The 24,413-nt window shown below is 47.1% G+C and overlaps 1 protein-coding gene across 1 annotated transcript; it reads right to left on the reverse strand.

Annotated features, from left to right (window-relative positions):
- Positions 1-434: 434 nt before the first annotated feature.
- Positions 435-22,406, reverse strand: LOC124702880 (ELMO domain-containing protein A). The gene is made up of 9 exons (XM_047235055.1): positions 22,348-22,406; positions 2,487-2,596; positions 2,107-2,175; positions 1,494-1,609; positions 1,343-1,397; positions 1,133-1,253; positions 1,006-1,053; positions 828-922; positions 435-748 (listed from the first exon to the last, which is right to left on the reverse strand). Exons 2-9 carry the CDS (start codon positions 2,505-2,507, stop codon positions 650-652), a joined length of 624 nt encoding a protein of 207 aa, XP_047091011.1. The 5' UTR covers positions 2,508-2,596; positions 22,348-22,406; the 3' UTR covers positions 435-649.
- Between the last annotated feature and the right edge of the window lie 2,007 nt (positions 22,407-24,413).

Here is a 24,413-nt window from a genome sequence, read left to right on the forward strand (position 1 = left end):
CTCCTAAAACCCTAACCCTAGCCGCCTCGTCCCCCTCTTGCTCTATTTATATGCACAAGGACTTGGACTCCAAGTCATGATTACATCAAGTGTTACACAGGAAATAATCCTAACTAAATGTTGTTACACGCGGGGAGGATATCTCCCTAAGACCTTGTTTACTTCTCAGGTATTTTTCTTCCCGATGGGTATAGGGATGGGAGGGGATTTAGTGTTCACCCAATCCCCTCAAATACCCTTTTCCAAAAATACACTAGTATGATGGAGTATTTTTTATTTAGGCAAAAAAATATGGGGATGGGAGGAAATATCTCGGGATTATTTGGTTCAAAACCAGAGAAGTAAACGGACTAGTGGGGATTTTCCGGGATACGAAATAATCCACTCCCATCCCCACAAATACCTTAGAAGTAAACAAGGCCTGATACTGTGTATCCATCAATGCAGAGGCCAGGGAACCCGGGTGGATAGCAATACATTTTGGTGAGAAAATGAGTTGTTTACTTGTTCACCGTAGGAATCAAATCCAGTATACAGCAGCAAGACCTCGCTCTACATGTCTTGAAAACTTTCATCCCACAAATCAAAGGGCTGTTCTATGCGCGCGTACCATGAAGCTCAATCATAATTTCCAACAGCTATGTGGCCCCTAGCAAAGCAATCCATATGATGGCATATCTTCAATCCGCATCACATCGTCCAGGAGAAGCTCTCTCTCCAGCTGCGCTCGTGTCGACTTCAGTATCTCCTGATAATTACACTAGAGTAATTATTTCGATCAAACATGCAACCTGGCGACCATTTGTGGATATAAGGATGACACGTACATTGAAGTCCATGTAAGTAGCGTTCTTCTCTAGCCACTGCTTGTCCATCACAAGGAATGCAACACAGTAGAGCAGATCAAATGCCCATTCATCCTCTGGGACAAAAATGAGCAAGGAGAATTTGTTGGCAACAGATGATTCATTTGAGATGGAAGTATATTTACTGCACTGGTCTTACCTGAGAGCATTTGGACAAAAACAGCTCGGACAAACGTTCTCGGTTTAGCTGCAAACCATTTTTCATAAATTAGTAAATATTGCAGTTTACAAATTGAATAATTTTGCAAGTTTCAGTCTGTGTTTACTAGACTGGAGATCCAGCATCTGCATGATCATGAATGTTATATTCACACCAGCAACTGCAAACGGGTACTCCCAAGCGGCTCGATTGCCGCATTGTTTTGTTAGTAGCCTCTGAAATGATGCCTGCGGACATAATGAGTGGAGGATGGTCACTATTGATCACAAGAGCAGCTTTGGGTGACAAAAAAGAAATTGTGATATATATTGCTTACAGAGAAGGTCTTTGCAAAGAATAGAAGATTCTCAAGAGATATGAATCCCGCGCCTCTGTAACACGTGGTGCAATTCTTCTTAATTTCGTAGCATAGCTAAGTGTTATTGGAGTTACTCTGGCAAGTTTTAGCATGAACTAGCGCTGCATACCTGAAGTCAGTCGATGGGTCCCTTCCTTGCCAGCCCATGTCCTTCCACTGTTCAGAAATCAAACCTTGTAGTTGTTGATCAGGATATGTAGCATACCAAAGAGCTTTCAAGGCTTCCTATCATCATACATGATATATGTCTGAATATAGCAGAGAATATAGCTTATGGCAAATGAAACAAGTTTAAGTACCCTACAGCGAATGTTTCCAAGTGAAAAATTTATGCTGTCATGTCATGAACTTAAATAATTGGGAAATTATGAAATGTTATGCACAAACATATATGCAAGCTTTCGGTGCATTCCAGCAAAAGTTTGATATCAGAAGTAGCATTCCATCACAAGAACAAAACAAATATGTGTGCTTAAAATTCGGGGTTATTAGCGAATATTTAAATGGAAATTGTTCCTAAACCCATCTATATGTATTCTTCACAAGTAGATAGTCTACAGTACTGTAAAAAAAAGAGTTTACATGAAGTAAGATAATTAAGCCATGTGTGTTTATTTTTAAAAAAGGAGGATTCATCGATTAATGCACAGCCAAGAAAAGCTGGCTTAGATGGGTGGAGAAAATTAGTCAAGAATTCTAAGTTGAGTAGTAGGTATTGCTACCTGATGATCTTGCCTTGACGGATCAAAATAAACCTTCATACGGTGCCTCAACCTCTGAAGCCGCTGTTCCTACAAATAACCCGCAAAAACAGTTGGCCTATTTGTGTCTTATACAAATAAATAGTACTTGGAACTAGGACATTCAACTCAACACATGCGAAGAGAAAATCTAAAGAGAACTAAAACTTGGCCACTTAAATTGCCATTTCTGTCCTGCAGAATCTGATTGTGCACTGAAAATCACAGACTGGAACACGAAAAACCCATTGCTCTACTTGCAGAAAAAGCTTTTGACTGGTAAATTCGATGACTAGTTATTTTCTTTACCCGGAAAGCACAAATGTGTTGCCAAATCTTTGCAAAGTTCTGATATAACGAACCTGCACCGGAGTAAGGTTCATACATATTCTCGCGTATACCCCTTTTCGCTTGATGCATACACAAGAGAGACTTTTGCCTATCCATCTTGGTGATCCACATGACGCCTCATCTGCACAGGGAAACACACATTCCATTAATAAACAGTGAGCATCAGGCAAATCAAAAGAAAGAAGTTTTCATTATAAAGGATACTGGACCACTGACAGAAATATACTTGTAATTGCCATGTGTCATGTGAATGCTGGAGCACGCAAAAAAATAAGTGAGAGCTGAACCAATTTAAGACTATCAACTGGTAGATCATTGTGACTGACTCATTTGTGCTGATCCTCCCAGAAAATCAGCACACTTTTCTCCCTCTTCGGTCGGCAAGACACGCACAGATAAGCTAGCTTTCTGGTCTGGTGCATACGTGAGCGGCTTCTTCTCATCGTCTAGCTGAATTGCCTGTGCGTTTCTCTCCATGTGGTCAGCCTCCAGGAATGATGCACGCGACTCTGCAGTAGGGGCTCTAAACATAGCCCACAAACAGTTTTAGGGGGCTATGGTAAAAACAAATCAGGTCCAGAGAGGCCCCTGCTCGGGCAGCAAAGTTTTAGCTCAGAACCAGCACAAGGGGGCTCTCTCCCAGAACCCCTACCCGTGCAATGATTTACAAGTAGAGCACATCAGATCAACATGTGCGGACTGCATAACGTACCAAACCCAGAACCCCTATCCGGTAGGTCCCCAGGCCTACCAGGTTCTCTTAATGACATATATGTGCTCCAACGATCACCACTCTTTCAAAGGCTCACTGGACAACACCGGAGGTGGAGTTCCAGCTGAATGGTAACAAGTATAAGAGCATCTCCAGCCGCATCCCCCAAAGGTTTTTTGGGGCGCATCGGACATTTTTCCGTTCCCAGCCGCGCGGCCCAAAGGCTCCTTCCGTCCAGCGCCCCGAGCCCATCCCCGGTCCACAGGGGACACTCCGGGCACACCGGACACAGCGAGAAGCGAGGTGGGCTCCCACCTGTCGGCGACCACATCCAGAACGGTTGGTTCCTGCCTTTTTATTTCTCGTCGCTCCTCCCCTCCCGCGCCTCCCACCCTCCCGCCGCCGCTCGATCTGCCAGCCGTCTCGACGGCAAATCTCTTCTGAGTCGGGCACCGTCGTGGCAGCTGGCTCCCTCACCGTCCTTTTCGCTGCCGCCGCTTCGCCAACGCGTCCCAGAATGCGGCAGCAAATCCGCCCCACCTCCGCGCACAGAAGGTGTTCGACGCCTTGTCGCCTTGTCTGGTAGGTGCGATAGGTCGTTGTTCGTTGCCTCCTCTGCCGCGGATGAATTTTAACCATTTGTTTTGCTTCAGAAATGGATATCGACGACGAGATGATTGTCCGACCGTGTTATCACCAGAATTTGACCGAGTCAGAGGTGGGCCGCGATCAAGATGGACGTGAAGAATATATATATATATATATATATATAGAAGGAATACGTGAATCGGCCTTTTATACCAAATTGGGCTTAATTGCCCGTGTATCTGTAACATATTAGATCGCATCTTAGTTTAGAAGTTAGAATCTTACTCGTGCACGGTTTTGTGCACGCCCACATTAGAAAGTCCCCGGACTATAAATATGTATCTAGGGTTTATGGAATAAACAACAACCAACGTTCAACCACAAACAAATCTCGGCGCATCGCCAACTCCTTCGTCTCGAGGGTTTCTACCGGTAAGCGTCATGCTGCCTAGATCGCATCTTGCGATCTAGGCAGCACAAGCCTGCCTACGTTGTTCATGCGTTGCTCGTACTGAAGCCTTTTTTATGGCGAACAACGTAGTTATCTTAGACATGTTAGGGTTAGCATCGTTCTTCATATTACATGCTTTCGTAGTGCAACCCTTGCATGTCTAGTAGTGCAACCCTTTCGTAGTGCACCCCGCTTGATCATAGTTTAGTAGATCTGATCCGTTACGATTGCTCCTTGTTCTACAAGGAATAGTTTAATATCTGCAATAGTTAGGCCTTACAAAGGGGGGGAGGATCCAGCGGCACGTAGGGTGTCGTTCGTTGGCCCTAAGCGAGATGTTCCGAGGATCAACCTCGTGTTGGTTTTTAGGCCTTGTTTAGGATCGGCTTACGATCACCGTGCGTGGCCGCGAGGCCCAACTCGGAGTAGGATGATCCGATTATGCGGTGAAAACCCCACATCGTCGTAGATCTCATTAGCTTTACCTTGATCAAGCGGGACCACCATATATTCGGACACCCCGTCCGAATCATGGGTGGATCGGCTCTTTGAGCCGATTCACGGGATAACCCGAGAGCCGATCGAGGCTCGTATTTAACGTTTACGTGTGTGCCCTGCAGGAAACTAAGCGAGGCATCATCCACACCTTCCTCGACCGGGTATAGGTCGGGTGGCACGCCCTTGTGATAAACATCGGTGCGTGCGACCAGGAGGCTTTGCGGGCCGTCGCTCAGAGGGACTAGGGCCAGCCGCAGCCCTAGTTGTTCCCGGCTCTACGGTGTTGCCCGTCTCTGCCCGCCAGTGGGTTTCTGACGTCAACACATTCTGGCACGCCCGGTGGGACACCCTTCGACATCGACAACATCGCCGTCTACATCCGAGATGGCGGAAGACACTCCGGTCACGTACGCGGATCTGCCTGATGAGCTCCAGAAGAAGCATGACGAGATCAAGGCAACCCTCGAAGCCGAACTCATCGGCTCCTTCCACCGAACCCGCTCCCATGGCGTCGGGTGGAAGGGTTTCACACCCGAAGGCGCGCTCGATGGAGTGGACCCGTCCGCCCCGTCGAAGAACGCACTCGAGTCGCCGCGGCAGGAGATCAACTACATGGTGGCTCATTCGCTGCACCGCCACTCGAGAGCTCTGGTGAACACCTTGGAGCGTGTCGCTCCGCGCGTCGTCCGGGAAATCATGAGTCACCGGTACTCCCCGTCGGGACCGGCTGCGGGGACTTTCAAAGGAGAGATGCCGCTCCGGCCCCGGCCGTTCGCATGGGTAGCACCGGAACCGCCGAACTCATCGGCATATGTCGTCTACAAGATTGGTGGTGATCCTAGTGACTACCAATTCCTGCCTGAGCCACCTAAGGAGGTCCCGCACGGATACGCGTGCGCATACGTGCCGGACGGCAACGCCTGGGCACTCTCGAACCAGGCTGCAATAGCAGCGGCCTCTGGAACGGCAGGGAGGAGCGTCGGGAGCCGATCCCGAGAAGCGGTCGTGGCTGGCTAAGTACGCCGCCCGACAAACCTCCAAAGCCCGGCTCCTGCAGTTGGTTTAGAACCGGAAAAACAAGCATGGCTGGTTAAGTATGCCACCCCGGCGAATCTTCGGGGTTCGACACCTTCAGCCATCACGACGGATCAGATTTGTGCAATTCGAAAGATCAGTTCGGCATGATGCCGAAAAGGAAGGCGTTCGGCTACACCAAGCCATACCCCAACAGCTACGAACTGATCACGCTGCCACCCAAATATCGGCTCCCGGACTTCACAAAGTTCAGTGGGTCAGAGGGGTCCAGCTCCATCGAGCATGTGAGCCGATATTTGGCACAGCTGGGCACGATCTCGGCGTCGGATGAGTTGCGCGTGAGGTTCTTCTCACGAGTCCCTCACGGGATCGGCTTTCGGGTGGTACACATCGCTACCACCGAACTCCATCCAAACTTGGAAGCAGCTTGGAAGAGCAATTCCATGAGCGAGTATCATTCGAAGCTTCCGAGTCTAGCATTGCCGATCTAGCACAACTACGTCGAAGCGTGGAGAAACTATGACGAATACATCCGGCGCTTCGAGGAATCTTAGGAACCGATGCTATTCGGTTCGTATAACCGAAAAGGAAGCGATCGAGTTGGCGTAGCGGGCCTTGCAACACAGCTCAAGGACATGGCCTCCCAAGCAGATTATCCCTCGCCGGCGCACGTGGTTCGGAAACTTTCAGCATATGAACAGCGCCACCCGGACTCGTACCAAGACAAGTTCAAGCGTGCGATAGCCCCGGTCGATGCGAGAGGAAGACGAAGTTCCTGCGGGAGACCAAGAAGTAGCGAGTGGCCGAGTGGACTCGGGGAGGAACCCCCGTGTCCCGCAAATGGGTAAAGCCACCGAGGCCCGCCCGGGGATTTGATTTTGACGTGACCAAGACCGAGCAAATCTTCGACCTCCTACTCAAGGAAAAGCAGTTGAAGATACCCGAAGGTCTCAAATTCCCCACGGCGCAAGAGCTGAATGGAAAGCCATACCGCAAATGGCATAACTCGCTCTCCCATGCCACCAACGACTCGCAGGGTGTGGCGTCGACGACATCCAAGCGGCGATAGAGAACGGGCGTCTAATTTTCAACCGATACGCCATGAAGGTCGATACCCAGCCCTTCCCCGCCGTAAACATGGTGGAGTATGCTCGCCATGCGGGGTGCCGGCCGGGTTTCTCGTGCAATATCAACATGGTAGATCTTGGACACCTCGCTGGCAAGGATGGAGATGAGGGCAGCTGCTCTCATAGCAAAGAAACAGAGGAAGCCGCTCCACGCGATCGGCTCCGCCAAGACGGCAAGCGCTACGTCACAGAGGGAGAAGTGAAGAACATAAGATATCGGCGACCTCTCTCCGATCACCTCCTCAACAAGTATGTGAGTCGGTACGACCAACGCCGACGGTCCAGCCGATGATGATGAAAGAAATCGTCCGGCCGGAGAAGCCGTGAAGACATCGTCGGCATAATCGCGATGAGGAGGAGCACGAGCGTTGTGCCAAGGGAAAGGCAAGGGAGCAAGACGACGAGGACGAGCACTCGGGATTGTCCTTTCTTCGAGCACCGCCGGGATTCAGGAATGAGCCGATTGCCAACAATCGGCAATTGCCCGTAATGCAACCGGAAGAAGAAGGAGGCAGCCAACGTGTCTGTGTTCGAGCGCTTAGGACCTCTCCCGCCACAGAGCAAACGAGCTGAGTCCCCTCGGTTGGAAGATCTCGAAGATTCCGAAGACGAGGGAGAAGAAGAAGACAGGTACCACCGACCGAGGTGGTGCCCTGACGGACTCGGCCGTTCCCAGAAACGCAGGGTTCAACGATTGCGCGGCCTGGAAGAAGCCGAGAGGTTATACTTGCATACATTGAGGAAGGCAAGGCCTCGATTCGGCTGCGAAGGTTCAGCGAACCCTGGATGAAGAGGGTCGTCCACGAAAAATGGAGTGGCGCCCCAAGCAAAGGAAAGCCGATGATGAAACATCGGCTGGCACAAACATGGTGCTCGTTCTTCCGACGAAGCTCGCTGCTCCACGGTTACACGATACATCCAAGGTGGACGACAGCAAGCGCACCAACATGATAAAGTCAGAGATTGGGCTGGTTCGGTCTACCGGCCTGAACGAGTAGCAAGAACATGTCAATGAGCAAACATGGCGAGGCTGATCCTTGTGATCGGCCCCAAAAATTTGTGAAAGGAACTTACAAAACCTTCACCGAGCAAGCAACGTGGAGGCCGATTCCAGCAATCGGCCAAAATTATCCTCACCCACCATTCTCGCTCGGGTTCAACAAGTTATCCAACGGAGCCGATACCATCAATTCTCTTGACGAGAATCGGCTCGGGGGGCACCCAGGTGGATAGAACACGAGGATATGCAGTAGAATTATCCCATCTCATCTTTGGTGATGGGTATTGGAGTATGGGGGGCGATGCACCAGTCGGCCAAAATTCTGAAAATTCGAAAATTTTCGAGCACAGCCGATGCAGCAGACATCGACTTAAGAGGGTAACTGTTACGATCAGAGGGTCAATGGAGCACTAATGGAAGAACTCCTCAATAGAGTAGTCTAAGGGCTTAGATCCTCTCTTCAAGAACAATGCCAGGAGCAGCCTGGACGTGCGGATCAGGTCAAGGATGGATCGCATCGGATCCACCAAAGGAAAGGAGCCGATCCGGCCGGCAAGAACCGAAGAAGGCTCGGGGGCAGCTCACCTTGAAGGCTCTCTCGCTTTGGGAAGCCGATTTATGTTCAAATCGGTTGGCTCGCATAAGAAGCTCCCTCACACACGATCAAGCCCGTGTCCATACAGCCTAATCCGCGTATCCTTGTCTCTGTTTTGCCTTAGCCGAGACTCGGGGGCAATAGGCCTCGGTAGATGCTCTATTGAGGAACCGATTGGGGTACCATCGGCTGATATCCGTTGCAACCTTCTTCACAAAATGATGAGCGCTCGCTAAGAAGGATCGCTGAAACTGGTGGGAGAAATTTAGGGGCTCTCTTGGAAGTCCCACAGTATCTACCGGAAAGAGAATCATCAGTTGAAGAATGGAAGGGTAAATGTCGAAGGACCGATGCGTTGTTATCGGCTCATTACGCATTGGCAAAGGGGACGAATCGGCTAAATTAAGCTCAAAGGAATCAGCAAAATCGAATTGGGGAAAAGTTCTTCATTAATAGGCGGGATTTCTTACATCAAAGAGCTGATTAATCTCAGAAGGAAATACTAGGGGATACATTGCCCCATCTACTACTACTGGCCCTATGCTAGAGGTCCTATCTACGGGCCGTCACTGCCCTCGTCGTCGCCGTCGTCGCCGCCGGCTGGCGCCGCTCCCGGCGGGCTCGTCGTCGCTCCAATGGCCGCCGACCGGGCCCTCGTTGTCCTCGTCTTCTTCGTCGCCGTCGTCCTCATCGCCGTCGAAGTCGCTAAGGTTGCCCGGCCGGGGCGGAACCGCTTGGCCGGCGGCTCGTCGGAGGGGTTGTCGTCGTCGTCCTCCTCCTCCTCTTCCTCCTCCTCCACCCCCTCGGAGGAGGTGAAGTCATCCCGAGAGAAGCGATCGTCATCGCTCTCCTCCTCCGATTCCCCGTCGGCCGAGGAAGCGGAGGTCGCGCTCCCCGTCCGTCGAGGACCGATCGTCCTCGGACCGGATGGAGAAGTCATGGTCCGACTCCTCCCCGGCCGCAATGGCGCGACGGGTGTTGGCCGCATGGACCTCCGCCGGGTTGTACTCCGGCGTCGGCTCACGGGACGTGGAGGACTCGGCCGGAAGGATCCGATGGAGCAGAGGAGGAAGAAGACATGGTGGCGCAGGAGGGCTTTTGGACTGCTAATGCGAAGAAGATGCAGAGCAGAACTGTTCATAGCGGTTAAATAAAAGGGGATATAGTGGAAATTCAATGCCACAGTAGTTTCCGAGGAAGTGGTGCCTAAAAAAAAAAAAAAAACTGCCAGGTCACGCGGAGAAGTTGAGAAAGCAGGGCATCATGATGAAGGATACTGCAACGGCTCTGCCACGACATGACCCGATGGGAGAGGAATATCATGCTTTTGGAAATGTCATTTCCAAAACCAGGGGGGCATGTGTTATCACCAGAATTTGACCGAGTCAGAGGTGGGCCGCGATCAAGATGGACGTGAAGAAATATATATATATATATATATATATATATATATATATATATAGAAGGAATACGTGAATCGGCCTTTTATACCAAATTGGGCTTAATTGCCCGTGTATCTGTAACATATTAGATCGCATCTTAGTTTAGAAGTTAGAATCTTACTCGTGCACGGTTTTGTGCACGCCCACATTAGAAAGTCCCCTGGACTATAAATATGTATCTAGGGTTTATGGAATAAACAACAACCAACGTTCAACCACAAACAAATCTCGGCGCATCGCCAACTCCTTCGTCTCGAGGGTTTCTACCGGTAAGCGTCATGCTGCCTAGATCGCATCTTGCGATCTAGGCAGCACAAGCTCGCCTACGTTGTTCATGCGTTGCTCGTACTGAAGCCTTTTTGATGGCGAACAACGTAGTTATCTTAGACATGTTAGGGTTAGCATCGTTCTTCATATTACATGCTTTCGTAGTGCAACCCTTGCATGTCTAGCCGCCCCTACACCTAAGATAGGTGTAAGGGCGGCACCCCGCTTGATCATAGTTTAGTAGATCTGATCCGTTACGATTGCTCCTTGTTCTACAAGGAATAGTTTAATATCTGCAATAGTTAGGCCTTACAAAGGGGGAGGATCCAGCGGCACGTAGGGTGTCGTTCGTTGGCCCTAAGCAGGATGTTCCGAGGATCAACCTCGTGTTGGTTTTTAGGCCTTGTTTAGGATCGGCTTACGATCACCGTGCGTGGCCGCGAGGCCCAACTCCGGAGTAGGATGATCCGATTATGCGGTGAAAACCCCACATCGTCGTAGATCTCATTAGCTTTACCTTGATCAAGCAGGACCACCATATATTCGGACACCCCGTCCGAATCATGGGTGGATCGGCTCTTTGAGCCGATTCACGAGATAACCCGAGAGCCGATCGAGGCTCGTATTTAACGTTTACGTGTGTGCCCTGCAGAAACTAAGCGAGGCATCATCCACACCTTCCCCGACCGGGTATAGGTCGGGTGGCACGCCCTTGTGATAAACATCGGTGCGTGCGACCAGGAGGCTTTGCGGGCCGTCGCTCAGAGGGACTAGGGCCAGCCGCAGCCCTAGTTGTTCCCGGCTCTACGGTGTTGCCCGTCTCTGCCCGCCAGTGGGTTTCTGACGTCAACAGACCGTTGAAGGAAGAGCAAGCCTTCGACGACGACATTCGGGAGCATTTGTCGATCATCGCGTCCCTCCAGAACATGCTTGACACAGAGGCGGAGAAGCGGAAGAGGCCGCGCCACGGAGGTTCAAAGCCGAGAAAAAAGAAGTCGAAGCCCCGCACAACGATTACTTTGCATATGAAGCAACACAAGCCGACAATTTTCGGCGCTGGTATATTATGAGCAAGGGTTTGTTCATGAATATTCTCCACGGCGTTCGAGAGTTCGACCCCTACTGCAAGCTGAAGCACGACGCTGTTGGCATTGCTGGGTTCTCGTCGATTCAGAAGTGCACCGCCGCCATGAGGATGCTTGCATACGGAGCACCTCCCGCCGATACATAGGACGACTACCTTCGCATGAGTGAGTCTACTGCCATTGAGTGCATGTACAAGTTTTGCTGAGCTGTGGTGGGAAGTTTGTCAAATACTACTTGAGAACTGAAGAAGAGACGCAAGGATCATGGCACAAAATATTGCGAGAGGATTCCCTGGGATGCTTAGAAGCATCGATTGCATGCACTCGGTCATGAAAGAACCGCCCGCTTGCTTAGCAAGGTATATACAAAGGGCATCATGGATATTGCAGAGTGTGGTGCTTGAAGCTGTGGCAGATTATGACATGTGGATTTGGCATTCTTTTTTTGGCATGGTGGGATCACACAATGACATCAACGTGTTGCAGCGGTCGCCGGTGTTTAGCAAACTAGTGGAAGGTCATGCTACACCATGCAACTATGAGATCAATGGCCACCAATATACGCTATTATCTATCCGATGGTATATATCCAAAATGGGCGACTTTTGTCAAAACAATCCTGGCTCCATCAAGTCAGAAGAATTGCCACTTTGCTTCGCGACAGGGGGCTTGCAGGAAGGATGTTGAGCGGGCCTTTGGTGCGCTTCAAGCTCAATTTGCTATTGTTCGGTACCCTGCTCTAAGCTGGTCTCACGACCAAATGTGGGAGGTGATGCAGGCCTGTGTGATCATGCACAACATGATCATCGAGGATGACCGCAAGAATCAGGTCAGGAGACATGTTGGTCCCTATGAGTATCGGGCACTCTTGCGGAGGTTGATCATGACGTGCTCGCATATTTTGCCGATTTCCTCGCCATACACGCACATATCCGTGACGACAATGTTCACTAGCAACTTCAAAATGATCTCCTTGAGCATATGCGGAGGGTCAAAGGATTATCGAGCAAATGCCGCGGCACCTTGATCTAGCCCCACTTATTATATTTGTTTAGTTATTTTATTGTTTGTTGTATTTTAATTTGAAAACAATTTAGCAAACATATTTACTTGTATGTTATGTTTAATAGAATGGTTGTGTTTTCGAATACTGTATCAAAAAAAGTTTAGGGACGCGTTTGGGGGACGCGGTCGGGGAGCGACGTCCCCCAAACGCGGCACGAAGGAAACGCGTCCCCCAAACGCTCGATCCGAGCACCGTTTGGGGGACGCGGCCGGAGATGCTCTAACATGGGATACTATCTTGTTGATGTCATCTCGCCATTACCGGGTTACTTTTGTGAGGACCATTATGAATCTAGTAGATAACAAGGGAAGTCATTTCGGATCGATGCAAGAAGATGTGAGAAAAGAATTTTTTTCGAAATGGGGAAGAAAATATGTCCAGAGTACTAGGGTCGGTAGAGTGGCACTCCTCCTTCCCGGGATGCTTTCTTCGGGGCATATCTTCCGCAATTTCAGATCACTCGTCCACTCCTTTTGTCCACCCTATCGGATAACATCAAATGCAAAAGATTTAGATTTGAATCGCATTGGATCAACCGTGAGGGTTTCCTAGAGCTCGTGGAGCATGCTTGGAGTGAGAACTGTGAGACCGACATCGAGAATCCCATCCTTGTGTTTAATAACAAACTCAAGAAGACAGCTAGAGCACTACAAAGTTGGAGCGCAAAAAGCTTTGGAAACATCAAAGAACAAATTGTGTGGGCGAATACTATCATTGGGTTACTTGATCAAGCGTAAGACGTCGGATCTCTATCTTTCCAGGAAAGGTGGTTTCGCCGTGAGCTAAAGAAAAAATTGTTGGGCCTATGCACAACCGAAAGAACTATGGCCCTAGCAGAGGTCTAGAATTCACCGGCTCGCCGAGCGAGATGCCAACACAAGTTATTTCCACAATCAAGCTAACCATAGGCGTAGAAAAATTTCATTGGCAGCTTGCAAGATGGTCAACATATTGCCAAGCAACCACGAAGATATTGCTTCCATCCTCTTTGAACATTACAAGAATAGGTTCGGTGTGCTCGCCACTAGAACCTCCAACCTTAACTTGGATTTTCTTAGCATGAATAAAGTGGATCCGAAAGCTTTAGAGTCGCAGTTCACGTAAGAGGAAATCCGGAATGCCATTAAGGAGATGCCCAATGAAAAAGCGCCGGGCTCGACGGTTTCATCATATCCTTTTACCAAAAGAGTCGGCAGATCATTAAGAAGGACCTGTTAGAGGTTTTTAATTGTTTCTACGCCGCTGATGGTCGTTTCCTGGAACAAATAAATGGTGCATATACAGTTCTCCTTCCTAAAAAACAGGGGGCCAGAGAGCCTGGAGATTTCAGACCGATACTGCCATTGAGTGCATGTACAAGTTTTGCTGAGCTGTGGTGGGAAGTTTGTCAAATACTACTTGAGAACTGAAGAAGAGACGCAAGGATCATGGCACAAAATATTGCGAGAGGATTCCCTGGGATGCTTAGAAGCATCGATTGCATGCACTGGTCATGAAAGAACTGCCCGCTTGCTTAGCAAGGTATATACAAAGGGCATCATGGATATTGCGAAGTGTGGTGCTTGAAGCCGTGGCGGATTATGACATGTGGATTTGGCATTCTTTTTTTGGCATGGCGGGATCACACAATGACATCAACATGTTGCAGCGGTCGCCGGTGTTTAGCAAACTAGTGGAAGGTCATGCTACACCATGCAACTATGAGATCAATGGCCACCAATATACGCTATTATCTATCCGATGGTATATATCCAAAATGGGCGACTTTTGTCAAAACAATCCTGGCTCCATCAAGTCAGAAGAATTGCCACTTTGCTTCGCGACAGGGGGCTTGCAGGAAGGATGTTGAGCGGGCCTTTGGTGCGCTTCAAGCTCAATTTGCTATTGTTCGGTACCCGCTCTAAGTCGGTCTCACGACCAAATGTGGGAGGTGATGCAGGCCTGTGTGATCATGCACAACATGATCATCGAGGATGACCGCAAGAATCAGGTCAGGAGACATGTTGGTCCCTATGAGTATCAGGGCACTCTTGCGGAGGTTGATCATGACGTGCCTGCATATTTTGCTGATTTCCTCGCCATACACGCACATATCCGTGACAGCAATGTTCACTAGCAACTTCAAAATGATCTCCTTGAGCATATGCGGAGGGTCAAAGGATTATCAGCAAATGCCGCGGCACCTTGATCTAGCCCCACTTATTATATTTGTTTAGTTATTTTATTGTTTGTTGTATTTTAATTTGAAAACAATTTAGCAAACATATTTACTTGTATGTTATGTTTAATAGAATGGTTGTGTTTTCGAATACTGTATCAAAAAAAAGTTTAGGGACGCGTTTGGGGGACGCGGCTGGGGAGCGACGTCCCCCAAACGCGGCACGAAGGAAACGCGTCCCCCAAACGCTCGATCCGGCACCGTTTGGGGGACGCGGCTGGAGATGCTCTAACATGGGATACTATCTTGTTGATGTCATCTCGCCATTACCGGGTTACTTTTGTGAGGACCATTATGAATCTAGTAGATAACAAGGGAAGTCATTTCGGATCGATGCAAGAAGGTGTGAGAAAAGAATTTTTTTCGAAATGGGGAAGAAAATATGTCCAGAGTACTAGGGTCGGTAGAGTGGCACTCCTCCTTCCCGGGATGCTTTCTTCAGGGCATATCTTCCGCAATTTCAGATCACTGTCCACTCCTTTTGTCCACCCTATCAGATAACATCAAATGCAAAAGATTTAGATTTGAATCGCATTGGATCAACCGTGAGGGTTTCCTAGAGCTCGTGGAGCATGCTTGGAGTGAGAACTGTGAGACTGACATCAGGAATCCCATCCTTGTGTTTAATAACAAACTCAAGAAGACAGCTAGAGCACTACAAAGTTGGAGCGCAAAAAGCTTTGGAAACATCAAAGAACAAATTGTGTGGGCGAATACTATCATTGGGTTACTTGATCAAGCGGAAGACGTCGGATCTCTATCTTTCCGGGAAAGGTGGTTTCGCCGTGAGCTAAAGAAAAATTGTTGGGCCTATGCACAACCGAAAGAACTATGGCCCTGCAGAGGTCTAGAATTCACCGGCTCGCCGAGCGAGATGCCAACACAAGTTATTTCCACAATCAAGCTAACCATAGGCGTAGAAAAAATTTCATTGGCAGCTTGCAAGATGGTCAACATATTGCCAGCAACCACGAAGATATTGCTTCCATCCTCTTTGAACATTACAAGAATAGGTTCGGTGTGCTCGCCACTAGAACCTCCAACCTTAACTTGGATTTTCTTAGCATGAATAAAGTGGATCTCGAAAGCTTTAGAGTCGCAGTTCACGTAAGAGGAAATCTGGAATGCCATTAAGGAGATGCCCAATGAAAAAGCGCCGGGGCTCGACGGTTTCATCATATCCTTTTACCAAAAGAGCCGGCAGATCATTAAGAAGGACCTGTTAGAGGTTTTTAATTGTTTCTACGCCGCCGATGGTCGTTTCTCGGAACAAATAAATGGTGCATATACAGTTCTCCTTCCTAAAAAACAGGGGGCCAGAGAGCCTGGAGATTTCAGACCGATACTGCCATTGAGTGCATGTACAAGTTTTGCTGAGCTGTGGTGGGAAGTTTGTCAAATACTACTTGAGAACTAAAGAAGAGACGCAAGGATCATGGCACAAAATATTGCGAGAGGATTCCCTGGGATGCTTAGAAGCATCGATTGCATGCACTGGTCATGAAAGAACTGCCCGCTTGCTTAGCAAGGTATATACAAAGGGCATCATGGATATTGCAGTGTGGTGCTTGAAGCTGTGGCAGATTATGACATGTGGATTTGGCATTCTTTTTTTGGCATGGCGGGATCACACAATGACATCAACATGTTGCAGCGGTCGCCGGTGTTTAGCAAACTAGTGGAAGGTCATGCTACACCATGCAACTATGAGATCAATGGCCACCAATATACGCTATTATCTATCCGATGGTATATATCCAAAATGGGCGACTTTTGTCAAAACAATCCTGGCTCCATCAAGTCGAAGAATTGCCACTTTGCTTCGCGACGTGGGGCTTGCAGGGAAGGATGTTGAGCGGGCCTTTGGTGCGCTTCAAGCTCAATTTGCTATTGTTCGGTACCCTGCTCTAAGCTGGTCTCACGACCAAATGTGGGAGGTGATGCAGGCCTGTGTGATCATGCACAACATGATCATCGAGGATGACCGCAAGAATCAGGTCAGGAGACATGTTGGTCCCTATGAGTATCAGGGCACTCTTGCGGAGGTTGATCATGACGTGCCTGCATATTTTGCTGATTTCCTCGCCATACACGCACATATCCGTGACAGCAATGTTCACTAGCAACTTCAAAATGATCTCCTTGAGCATATGCGGAGGGTCAAAGGATTATCAGCAAATGCCGCGGCACCTTGATCTAGCCCCACTTATTATATTTGTTTAGTTATTTTATTGTTTGTTGTATTTTAATTTGAAAACAATTTAGCAAACATATTTACTTGTATGTTATGTTTAATAGAATGGTTGTGTTTTCGAATACTGTATCAAAAAAAAGTTTAGGGACGCGTTTGGGGGACGCGGCTGGGGAGCGACGTCCCCCAAACGCGGCACGAAGGAAACGCGTCCCCCAAACGCTCGATCCGGCACCGTTTGGGGGACGCGGCTGGAGATGCTCTAACATGGGATACTATCTTGTTGATGTCATCTGCCATTACTGGGTTACTTTTGTGAGGACCATTATGAATCTAGTAGATAACAAGGGAAGTCATTTCGGACTGATGCAAGAAGGTGTGAGAAAAGAATTTTTTTCGAAATGGGGAAGAAAATATGTCCAGAGTACTAGGGTCGGTAGAGTGGCACTCCTCCTTCCCGGGATGCTTTCTTCAGGGCATATCTTCTGCAATTTCAGATCACTGTCCACTCCTTTTGTCCACCCTATCAGATAACATCAAATGCAAAAGATTTAGATTTGAATCGCATTGGATCAACCGTGAGGGTTTCCTGGAGCTCGTGGAGCATGCTTGGAGTGAGAACTGTGAGACTGACATCAGGAATCCCATCCTTGTGTTTAATAACAAACTCAAGAAGACAGCTAGAGCACTACAAAGTTGGAGCGCAAAAAGCTTTGGAAACATCAAAGAACAAATTGTGTGGGCGAATACTATCATTGGGTTACTTGATCAAGCAGAAGACGTCAGATCTCTATCTTTCCAGGAAAGGTGGTTTCGCCGTGAGCTAAAGAAAAAATTGTTGGGCCTATGCACAACCGAAAGAACTATGGCCCGGCAGAGGTCTAGAATTCACTGGCTCAGCGAGCGAGATGCCAACACAAGTTATTTCCACAATCAAGCTAACCATAGGCGTAGAAAAAATTTCATTGGCAGCTTGCAAGATGGTCAACATATTGCCAGCAACCACGAAGATATTGCTTCCATCCTCTTTGAACATTACAAGAATAGGTTCGGTGTGCCTGCCACTAGAACCTCCAACCTTAACTTGGATTTTCTTAGCATGAATAAAGTGGATCTGAAAGCTTTAGAGTCGCAGTTCACAGAAGAGGAAATCTGGAATGCCATTAAGGAGATGCCCAATGAAAAAGCGCCGGGGCCTGACGGTTTCATCATATCCTTTTACCAAAAGAGCTGGCAGATCATTAAGAAGGACCTGTTAGAGGTTTTTAATTGTTTCTACGCCGCTGATGGTCGTTTCCTGGAACAAATAAATGGTGCATATACAGTTCTCCTTCCTAAAAAACAGGGGGCCAGAGAGCCTGGAGATTTCAGACCGATACGCCTTATTCACAGCGTGGCTAAAATTCTTTCAAAGGTTTTAGCCAATCGCTTGAGCAAGGTACTGCCCGACCTAGTTGGAAAGAATCAAGGCGCTTTCATGAAAGGAAGGTCCATCCATGACAATTTCAAACTAGTAAAGGAATCAATTAAATTCCTAAGGAGGAGAAAGGTGAATAGCATGATCCTAAAGCTAGACATAGCTAAGGCCTTCGACACAGTCGCATGGCAGTTTCTTCTAGAAATCTTGCAGCATAAGGGTTTCGGTCGTCGATGGATCAACTGGATGGTCATGCTTTTGTCATCTGCATCCACAAGCATCTTGCTCAACGGAATCCCAGGCACCAAAATCTGGCACGCAAGGGGTTTAAGACAGGGAGACGCTTTATCGCCTACGCTATTTATTTTGGTAATGGAGGCTCTCACTCTTCTATTCACCAAGGCCGAAGAAAACAGAGTGATTACTCCCTTCCCGAGAGGACAAGAAGTCCCACAAAGGCTTTCAGTTTACGCCGACGACGTGATCATGTTCCTCAAAGCCTCGGTCCTGGATGCAGCTGCTGTAAAATCCTTGTTGGATATTTTTGGTGAAGCATCAGGCTTGAAATGCAATCTTGGCAAAAGCTTGATATCACCGATATACTGTGACGAGGGAGTGATCAAAGTAATCAGCGAGGTCCTCAATTGTCAAATCACTAAGATGCCCATAACATACCTTGGGCTTCCTCTACATTTCAGAAAATCAAGAAAAGAAGATTTTCAAGCCCTTCTAGATAAGATCAGAAGCAGATTGGCTATGTGGAGAACACACATGCTCACTCAAAGTGGGAGATTAATTTTAGTGCAATCCGTGTTGAGCGCCATGGTCATCTTTCACTTCATGTCTTTGGATCCGCCCCTGTGGGTCCTGAAGGCAATTGACAAAATCCGAAGAGCCTTCCTATGGAAGGGCACAGACACTGTTAAAGGTGGACATTGTCTTGTTAACTGGAAGGCTGTTAGCCACCCAAAATCCAATGGTGGTCTGGGCATTTTGAACCTTGAACACATGAGTACGGCCATGCGGGTGCGATGGGCGTGGAACATGCGTGTTGGAGATCTGAAACCCTGGTGCTCTCTGGCCACTCCAATGGAAGAACAGGACAGACATCTCTTTAACGCTGCTACACGCGTGGTCGTAGGAAATGGCAAAAGGTGCTTTTTCTGGACGGATAATTGGATAAATGGCAAAACCATTGAGGACATTGCGCCAGATATATATCATTCAATAAACCCCCTAACCAAGGCGAGAAGGACAGTTGCAGAAGTGGTTGCTAACGGAGTATGGATTGATGACATTAAGAAACCTATCAATATTCAGAGCTTTCTTCAGGTAGTTGCCATTTGGGAAGGACTAGCCGAGGTTCAACTAAACCAAAACTCGGAAGATGAGTGGACCTGGACATGGGACGCAAAAGGATCTTTCACATCCAAATCAGTTTACCTGGCACACTATGCTTCCGCAACTCAGTGCGGCCTAGCCAAAAAAATCTGGAGGTCGTGGGCGCCACTTCGCTGCAAAATCGCGGCGTGGCTTTTCATCAGAGAGAGAGTTTGGACAGCAAATAGATTGGCAAAAAGAGGACTCCCTCACAATGATAAATGTGTTTTCTGCAACACTTCCGAAGAAGATCCACAACACCTTTTCGTTGGATGTGCTGTGATCAATATCATTTGGAATTCGATCCTAAGATGGTCTGGATTCACCCAGGCTGTACCGATCACCAATCTAAGTCTCAGATCTTGGTGGCAACATGCGTCAGCCAACCTTCAGAATACCGACAAGAAGAAATTCAACACCATAGCCATGCTTGTATCCTGGTCAATATGGTGGGAAAGAAACAGTCGGGTTTTCGAAAATGATTGCAGACCTTTGGCTCAGATCTTGGATCAAATCCAATCAGAAGCTAGGTTATGGGCAACAGCTAGCAAGGGTCGTTTTACTCTGTAGTTCTTTCAGGCAAAACAAGTCGTACACTACAATGGATTCCACAAGCCACGGCCGTCTCGTCTTGGCTCTGTTGCGGCATGCTACAGGTCGTTTTCATGGTTTTTTAGCAACCACTACAAACCCATCCAGGCAACGGTAGTTCAGTTGTTTCAGTTGCAATTTTCTAGCCCACAGAAACAGCTCATGGTGGAGATCGGTCATCTGTGTTGTACTGTACTTTTTTTGTGTGCAGTTCCTTTTGCTTTTGTTTGTCTATTTTTTTGGGTTAGGTTGTCTTGGTCTAGGTCGTTTAATTCTTCTGTAATTTTCATGTACTTTGCCATCTTGATGGCTTTTCCTTCTTAATATACACATGCAGCTCTCCTGCATGCTTCGAAAAAAAAATGTCCAGAGAACATTCGATGGCCTACAAGCTAGCTTTGCAATGGTCAGGAGTCCAGCAAAATGTGGGACAATGAGATTCTATGGGAAATCATGACAGCTCAACATGATACATTGATAATGAATGAAACGAAGAGGTGGACTGAAATCAGGAGGATGTAGAGGTGTTCAGGGATGAGTACTGACACCGTTTTGTAGGTTCTGATTGTGTTACAGAACTTGCTTCAACATGATCATTGATAATGAACTAAACGAAGAGGTGGACTGTAATCCACTTGTGTTACAGAACTTGTTCAGATGCATCAAAATACTGAAAACAGGCGGTCACATGAACTACTTCGAGATCATCTTGTGGAGTATTTGCGGTGATTCAGTGCTTTAGTAATTTGTATCTTTTCATTTGTAGGTTCAATTTTTTAAGGCGTTTGCTCCGGTACAACCTCCTCCTCTTAAACTCAGACAAACCTAAACACAAAGACGGCTGAGATTGCTCGACACCTCTTCATAACTGATAAGATGATAGTTTAAAAAAAAATTAAACGGGTATACAAAGCCCTGTATAAAATCCGTATGGCCCATTCGTTTTATATGGTGTACGGTCGGACAGTCCGGCGGTGTTTTAGCCGGCCAGTCCGGCAGCTCCAAGGCGGCCTCCTCCTCCTCTGAGCGACGGAAATTAGATGCCACTACTAGTAGTGATTCGGGGTCCCTGTTTGGGGCTGATGATGGAAGATGCTCTTAATCAGAGATGCACCCCTACATCCCCTATAGATTCTCACCAAATACTCTGATGGATTGCTAAAATGTCAAGTGGAGTAATCAAGGTTTAGATTTCCTACCAAATTAGCTACCCACTGCCGGTTAAGGTACATGTGAACCTGATTGAAACTAAGCTTCCAGAAGGCAGAAACAACTGTTAGCATGCCCTTTCCAACCATCTCAACAGCCGGAGTGCATTTAAGGAAATCGAATCCTTCACCTAAATATAGAAGTGAAGAACGATGAATCCTTTCTATAATTGGTCAACAAACTGTTGTCGCATGACGAAGTTAACAAGAAGACTGAAAAAAACTACAATAACCATTTTTTGACAGCAAAAACAGTAGATAAGGCCCCTACTGATACTGGAAAAGAAATATCCCTCCGATTCATATTAATTGACTTCAATATGGATGTATCTAGAACTAAAATATGTCTAGATACATCCATTTTAGAGTCAATTAATATGAACCGGAGGGAGTACTACAATAGCCTTGATAACAAGAACAATGGATGACTGGGAAAAAAATACTGGAATAATTTCTTAACAGGAGTCCACGATGCGGTGACAGAACATAACATTGGAAGCTCAGTACACCAAGAATGAACGAGGACAAGAACCATGATTAATCCCTCGACATTGTCCCAAAATTATATGGTGAAAAGCGCAAGCAAGTACTGGCAGTACTAGGCTAGTAGTTGTACAAAATCGAGCTTTTAATACGATTTCACTATGGACCTAGTACAATGCTGACTTTTATTGTGAGTAACGAACATAAAGGACTGAGGCCACGCGATTTACTTGCAGATCGTAATGAATGAAAAAAACATAAACACACAGCAAATTAAATTAAGACGTTGAAAATGCTAAACAGGGAAGAAATCATAGAAGACAATGATGGATGGATGCAGGGTTACACCACCAGGTAAGTGCAAAACAGAGTGAGAGTAAGGTCATCAGCGATTCAATGGCAAATACGTTTCCTACAGCGCAGAAAAGAACCGCTAATATTACACGCAGACGCAGGCACAACAAACATTTCAAAGAAGCAAAAGGAAGAAATAAGTTGAGGAAGGAAACGAATCTCACCAGAAGATCCAGCCGCCTGAGAGGAGCTGCCGGAGCACCGCGCCACCGGCCCGGTTGGCATAAACGTCCTGACTGCCAAGCATCCGCCGTGGTGGTGCTGCGTCTCCCTCGCCGCCCCCGGAGCCGTGTCCATTCTAACCAGCTAGCGGCTTCTTGATCTCGCAAGGCGATACGACTGCGACGTGTCGCTGACTAGCTGCGGTTGCTTCTTTCTTGCAGCAGCGGCGGCGCTGTCGATGTGAGAGGGGGATGGAAATGGAGAATTGTGTGCACAAACGGAAATGGTAAACGAGGAAAGAGAAATGTCGAAGAGGAATCAGAGCGGGGCGACGGGCGCAGGCGGGAGGCAGCGGCAGAGGCGCTGCGGCGGGCGTCGTGTAGCTGGCTGGGTGACGCCGTTCCGGGGGAGAAGCATGTCGCCTTGTGCCTTGTCGCCAGCTAACGAGTGCAGCGCAACGATTATAATACCTCACAAAATTTCAATGTTATGAAAACAATGGAGTGACTACTCAGTGGACAATTAACTAAACTGGACCCTCTTTACAGCAATTCCAGCGGCTCTTTTCTAACAAGGCATCCAGGAAGGCAGCGACTGTTGCGATTTTATTACGGAGTACTTAGATTGTTTAAGTTTACATCCGGTATTTACATAACTAAGATGCACATAGTGGAAGTGAACCATCCGTATAGTTACAGAAAAAAACATAAAAGGATCAAAGCATGTAGACAACAAGTTAGCATCGAAGCCTAAATGGCGGGGCAATCCTCAAATTATGCTGCCACCTATATTAGGTAATAAAAAATTCGCCGTATCTTCCAACCATGTAGATACTTTCGGAAAAAGGTCGCGATCCTCTATATGGTAAAGAGGCGACCATGAACAGAGCAAAGCATTGCACCGGTAGATGATCCTAATAAGTAATTTAAACTACGATCCACCACATTTAGCTAATTACCATATAGATTTAGCGAGCTGACAATAGAAGAATAAATGTTTTATTGTTTCATCGTGATGACAAAAAATACAGGTCTTACTTCCTTACTAATTACGTTTAGACCTTAGTCTTCAATGATATCTTTATTTTCCAGATCATCATATTATTAACTACTAGCGCAATAGGTTGAATCAAAACTTTATATATGGAGTCGACAGTGAATTTTCTATTATCTGTAAGATTTCAATGGAACTCATCGACCCATACGTTAATTGGACAGAAGCGAGACGCTGAAGCATGCAAGGCATGCCAAGATGCAAGTCAGGGTCCAAAAAGTGTTTGTCTGAACATCACATTCGGTAGTGAAGATTCAATCACCGAAGCTAAAGTGTCATTTTTGTGACGTACAATATTGTATAAAGCCGGATATTGTTCCCAGAGAGTGGTATTGCTTATCCATTTATCCTCCCAGAATGTTATCTCAGATCCATCCTTAATAGAGAAAAAACCATATGGGAAGAAAATTTTCTTTGTTGCCATAAGTCCAGCCAAAACGTGAATCACTAGGTTTTCAAAATACTTGGGACATCGCACTTGAGCTAACCTCGTACTTTTCTCCTAAGGATTGTTTGCCAGACTCCATCTTCAGTAAGAAAGATTATACAATCATTTATCGAGGAGGGCCATTTTCTTGACCTCAAGGTCATGAACACCTAGCCCTCCTTGATCTTTTGGTCGGCAAACAACGCTCCAGTTGGCGAGCCAGTATTTTTGTTGTTGTCACTATCTTATTGCCAAAAGAATCTTGATCGGAAGAAATCTAACCTATGTAAGACCCCTTTAGGTAGTTGGAAAAAGGACATCATATACAATATCATATTTGTTAGTACTGAATTAATAACAACCAACCTTCCACCTATAAATAGTAATTTATCTTTCCAACTACTAAGTCATTTTTGCATTCTCTCCCCAATTTTTTTTCCATTCTGCAAGTATCAGCTGATACATCGCAAATGTATCTATAATTTTTGATGCTCTATGCTTGATTTACACCAATTTATATATGTTTTGCTCATACTTCGTTGCACTTTTATATATTTTTCGGCACTAACCTATTAACAAGATGCCACA

The sequence above is a fragment of the Lolium rigidum genome, chromosome 3, assembly GCF_022539505.1.
Source record: "Lolium rigidum isolate FL_2022 chromosome 3, APGP_CSIRO_Lrig_0.1, whole genome shotgun sequence".
Classification (NCBI taxonomy): domain Eukaryota; kingdom Viridiplantae; phylum Streptophyta; class Magnoliopsida; order Poales; family Poaceae; genus Lolium; species Lolium rigidum.